Raw genomic sequence first — 5,537 nt, 5'->3', positions numbered from 1 at the left:
ACAAACCCCCCTGGTGGCCGAAAGCAAATCTGTAACTTGAACTACAGTACTTTGCCTAATTTAGTTGCCTTTTTTTTTATTACTTATAATTGAGTAATATTTGTTTTTTGTATTATTAATCAGTTTATTTATTTATCTTTTTTTTTTTTTTACATTCATCCTTGAGTGTGTTTGTGTTATAGTTGAATATGTCACATTTAACTGTTACATCTAAGTTGCACCGTTCTATTTTCTTTCTTTTTTTTTAACAAACTGTGACTTTAGGCTGTGTGTAAAATTGGGAAATCCAGGTCAATTCTTTGACACTGTTGCATTTTTGATAGACAAATTAAGCTTCATGCACTTGGAAAAATTCTGAGTCCTCTCGATGGCACTCTTGGTTTAAAGATAGTGGAAATGTAATCAATTTCCATTGCTCTAGCCTTTGTCTTTGAACTAAGAGCACCATCTAGAGGAGTCAAAAAATATCGCAAGTGCATTTTCTCGGCACGAAGGCATTGTTTGTGAAAAATAAGATGCCTTTTTTCTACCTAAACAATTGATGGATGTTATAAGTAATGATATTTTGTTAACTAGCTAATTAGACAAATAATCGCAGGCTACAATATAGTTAGAATTACTGATGGCAGTTTGACACTGAAGCTTTGAAACAATGACCTAGATTTACATAGAAGCACTATTTCAAAGCTTGTCTCAAATCACCTGACTGACTGGACTGACCATCTGGCATTGAGGGCAGATGTGCGGTGGGTAGGCACCTTTTGGGGCAGATGCGGTGCTTTTCATTATTATTATTATTACTCACTATTATTAGTAGGGAACAAATCAACATCACTGATAGAGCTCGGTGGTGGCAGGAGTCACATAATTTGCTTTCAAATGTAACGTTTGATTCTCTCAGTCAATGTCAATTTTATACTATTTCCTCGCTATGGCAAACAAGACAACATAGAAGAAACCATCTAAAAAAAATAATGTGCCTCATCCGACATATGGGTACTTTAGGAAGAGCAATCGATCGCAGAACATAAAGCTCCTCTTCAGCTAATCAGCACCTTCCTTTTTGAGCATGTGACATAAATAAAAACGGAATCTCCTCTAAGCTTATACACTTTCTAACACCTTTCTTTAAAGTTGCAATATGGAACTTTTTTTCCCCCCAAAATAACTTTACAATAATCTTTTTATTTGACCATTAATGACTGAAATGCCTTCTAATTAGTAGATTAACACCTTAGCTGTTCACAATGGGTACTCCTGCAAGCCTCTGGCCAAGTTTTCAGACTGGGTTCAGGTTAGAATTTCCCGCGCCCTGTCTGCGGATGTGACGTAATGTGGGTGGTGTGTATGTGAAGAACGGAATGTGCAGTTTAATTTTTTGTCAGCGGAAGGCAGTAGCGATTCAAAATAGAATATTCTACGTTTAGTAGCTTTAACCTTTATGGTCGAAGTCATCAGGTCCTGGCAGAATGAAAATGGGCTTCCTTTTAAATACAGCAAAGTGGTTCGGATCGGTGGAAATCAACGGGCTCGATACAAAATGTATTCTCCGGGGTTGATGAACCCACAAATACAGAGATAATTAATCTTTAAAATATAAATAATTTTCTCAGTATAAATTTTAAAGCAGTAAGTGAATTGTAAAAGTCAAATGTGTAATTAATCTTAATTCAATTACAATTTAAATTATTACACTTCACAATTATAAAATTAATAAAACATTTGAGTTTAAATTTATATTTAATTTTTTTTAATTAATCTGAATTTGCTTGTTTTGTACCAAAAAATAAATATGATAGTCCTAATCGTGATTTCAATTATTACCAATCGTGATGAATATTTTCTTCATAATTGAGCAGCCCTCAACATGAGTCAACAAGAGAAAATGTTGCTCCGAGTTAGGGTTTGATTTCTAACCTCATTTTCAAGATAAAGGTTGAGATGTAAACCCCAACGAAAGCATCTTCTTCCTACCTTCATACTTTAAGTGGATTTTTTTAGCAACGATCACAACAATGTTTCCAAAAGATGCTCACAGACCAAATAAAAACAAATTGTCAGTGTATGAAAAAGAAATTTAATTTCTAAAAATGTTGCTCACAGTAGCAAAGACAAGGAAGATAGAGGGTAACAGTAGTAAAAGATTTGGTTGCCCGGCCTGTAATCCCATTGTGGAAAACAGCTCATGCAACAGGTCACTTCAGCAAGATTTTATTAACAGGAACATTTGGATGTTTTCAAAATAGATGCTGTTTGGCTATTTGCATATATTAAGTGATGTACTTTAAGTCACTATTCAAATAGTGTAAGGCATGTGTTTTAAAGAGTGTAACAGAGTGCAAGCTAATAAAAGTAACACCAACAAGCTATTTAAAACAAAAAAAACAAAAAAACATTTAAGTCTGTACCATGTCATAGTGTCTCAAAAGTTAGAACATAATCATAGCACACCATAATATCTGAAAACTGGATTACATCTCATAAATACTCTGATGTCCTCATGTTCAATTCTATGTATGTCTGTAGTGTTTGAGTCAGACGATCCTGTATGACAAAACAGCACTGGCTTTTAAATTAATAGCTGTCTTTATCTACTGCACTGAACATAAAATAATAAGAATATTAATTTGGGCAACAAATATCTAGCAAAACAAAGAAATACTTCGAACATATTAGTAATGTCGCTGTGATGTCTTGACCATTTTTGGACTCCACAAGTTTGGTGCAGCATGAATGTGACAAGATAAATTGTTTTGGCAAACAAATGGACCCATCCCCCTCCGGAAACCTCCATCCTGTGGTCCTAGAGGGAGCTGCTGGCAGATCTACAGCAACATTAAGTAAAATTGAAGATAGCCTTAGTTGTATAGATTCTGAAATTCTTCATTGCTATTGCCATGCTAAAGGGAGGGAGGGGGGAAAAAAGTAGAAAACATTAAAAACACAGTTTCCAAAACATTTTTCTAAAGTGTTCTGTATTGCCTCGTTGCTTTACTATAAAAGTCGACAGAGGTCATTTTGGAAATAGGACGTTCAAAGACAACACTAATAGTAGCAACGTGGCAAGTGGCCGCCATTTTTGTGGAATGATTTTAAAGGGGAAGACAACCGTAAACATTTCTGGACAATAATATGTTATATGTGAACTCACTAGTCTAAACATGGCATTTTGATTAATATTACATTTGTGGAATATGAGTTGTGCAGCAAAATCCAGCCGTTTTTATCCATCTCAGGGGGCGGCCATTGTGCCACTTGCTGTCGACTGAAGATAACATCATTGTTGCTCAGGCAACAACCAATCACAGCTCATCTGTTTTCTGAAGATGAGATGTGATTGGTTGTTACCTGAGACCTGAGCAACCTTGATGTCATTTTCAGTCGACAGCAAGTGGCAAAATGGCCGCCTTCTGATAATGTTAAAAGCTGTTGGATTTTACTGCTTAACTCATTATTGGGAAGAATTTAGGGGGGTTGAAGAGGAGAACCTTTCAAGTTTCAACATGGCGGAGAGCGCCACACGATTTGTGAATGGCAAGAAATATTAAAACTTAAAGGGGCGTTAATGTCCGTTAGCAAATTGTTTTATAATCTACACGATTACGTAGCATACACAATTCAATGTCCTGTCCTTTACAACTCATTATTTACCATAATTGTTCGGTTTTACAAGCGAAGAGTACATCAGCTGCCATGTGTATTTGTTTTGCTATAACGACAAATGCACATGAACAGAACTCGTTCGTAATTAGGAGTTTCTGAGTGGTAAGGTCAATTTTTCCCATAGCACGTGAAGGCAGGGTAATTGTTGCCTGAGCCCTGGAACAACTGTGATGTCATTTACAGTTGACAGCAAGTGGGAAAATGGCCGCCCACTGAAATGGATAAAAACGATTTGGATTGGATTTTGCTGCGTAAATCATATTCCACAAACAATTATTAACTCATTCACCGCCATCGACGGCTATTGACGTCAAAAATTAATTTGAACTATTTCTGTTAGTTTAAATTGTTTTCCTTTTTTGTTAACAAGAGTATGAAAACCTAGAAAAAAATGTTTATTGTACATTTAGAACAGATATAAAATTTAGGATTAATCGTGAGTTAACTATTGAAGTTATGCAATTACAAATAAAAAATTTAATCACCTGACGCAATTTTTTTTAAAAAAGAGAAAAGATTATTAAAAAATTAGCAGCGTCAAGCGATTACATTTTTAAATTGTAATTAATTGTATGACTCACGAGTTAACTTGCGATTAATCACAAATTGTATATGTTCAAAATGTACAATAAAAACATTCTAGGTTTTCATACGCTTGTTAACAAAAGTGTAAAACAATTTAACTAATAGAAATAGGTAAAATAAATATTTGACGTCTATAACCGTCAATGGCAGTGAATTAGTTAATCAGAATGCCATGTGTAGCCCAGTGGGGCTTGTCATACAACATATTGGGAAGAAAAAAAGGCTTGGGGTTGACTTTCACTTTAATAATAATCTATGATTCAGTAATGCTATTTAAATTAATACCTCTCTGACAACTTCAACTTAAAAGTGAGCATTATCGTGTTCATTTTGACACCTCTTATTTGCATCCCGTCAGATTATGCAGTCATATCTTGTGAGGAAGAGCGGTTAGGAAAATGGATGGATGGATGTAAAATGTTTGTCAATTTGTGCATGACACGCTGCGTTTTGTTACATGCAGCGCCATTGTGAGTTTCCCACTGCGCTTACCTCAGAACAGGGAGCAGGACTTTGGTGGTCTAAAGGGATTATCACTGGATGGGACACCGACCAGGAGGGGGTCCTTGGAAGCGTTTTGCAGACAGAAGTTCCTCAACTCGGCAGCAGCCTGGGACACCTGCGAGCCACACACGACGTTAGCTTGTGAGGAGAAAACACGAACGTCGCGAAAACCGCAAAACCGCCACACGACAGGCCTGACAGTTATTTGCACACGATTTGCAAGCAACGGCGGTGAAACAATACGTGTACTGTTGCGTGTCGGCTTATACTTTGTGTTGACACATAACGATTTTCATGTGATTAGGGAATTTTTTGTTGTACGTTAAGTAACTTTGACACACACAGTAAAACTTGTGTCAACGCGGAACTTGCCAGTTCAAAGTTTCAACGCTCATTGGCAACGTAGAAAATCGAGACAGCGTGTAGTTTGCCTTAGCTCAGTAATTTACACTCCAAAGTCTAAAACTGTAATGTGAAAGCCTGTTTACTCCCTGGACTATCGGTTTGTCTCCGCCATTCAGCAGCAGTCGCTTAGCTTGTTGCTCCCTCGGTGTTTTGTGTGTCCGTATCGGCCGCTGGTACCTTGATCCTCCGGATGCTGGCTTCCAGCCGGAGCTGCTTCACGGCCCTCTGAGCAATGATTAAGTTGTTGCTGGCGTTGTTATTGGACATGGCGACGGCTGTCGGTGAGAAAAGTCAAGAGCTCTTTCTGAGTAGTACACGTCTACCAGCGAGAGGAAATTGGTCCCAAACACTTGAAAGCTCTTCCCCGAATGGGATCCTGC

General features: G+C 37.2%; 1 protein-coding gene across 2 annotated transcripts; it reads right to left on the bottom strand.

Annotated features, from left to right (window-relative positions):
* Nucleotides 1-2,060: 2,060 nt before the first annotated feature.
* LOC147170148 (guanine nucleotide-binding protein G(I)/G(S)/G(O) subunit gamma-10) lies at nucleotides 2,061-5,537 on the bottom strand. 2 transcript variants are annotated; one of them, XM_086081712.1, is made up of 3 exons: nucleotides 5,335-5,537; nucleotides 4,741-4,867; nucleotides 2,061-2,900 (listed from the first exon to the last, which is right to left on the bottom strand). In XM_086081712.1, exons 1-2 carry the CDS (start codon nucleotides 5,422-5,424, stop codon nucleotides 4,742-4,744), a joined length of 216 nt encoding a protein of 71 aa, XP_085937838.1. In that variant the 5' UTR covers nucleotides 5,425-5,537; the 3' UTR covers nucleotides 2,061-2,900; nucleotide 4,741. The 2 variants fall into 2 exon arrangements, with proteins under 2 accessions (XP_085937838.1, XP_085937839.1); XM_086081713.1 differs by having other exon boundaries at nucleotides 2,061-2,825.

The sequence above is a fragment of the Leptonotus elevatus genome, chromosome 8 (assembly GCF_054856555.1).
Source record: "Leptonotus elevatus isolate MCC_2025b chromosome 8, RoL_Lele_1.0, whole genome shotgun sequence".
In the NCBI taxonomy this organism is placed as follows: domain Eukaryota; kingdom Metazoa; phylum Chordata; class Actinopteri; order Syngnathiformes; family Syngnathidae; genus Leptonotus; species Leptonotus elevatus.
Note: the sequence above shows the minus strand (reverse complement) of the source record. Positions and strands in the feature narration are given on the sequence as shown.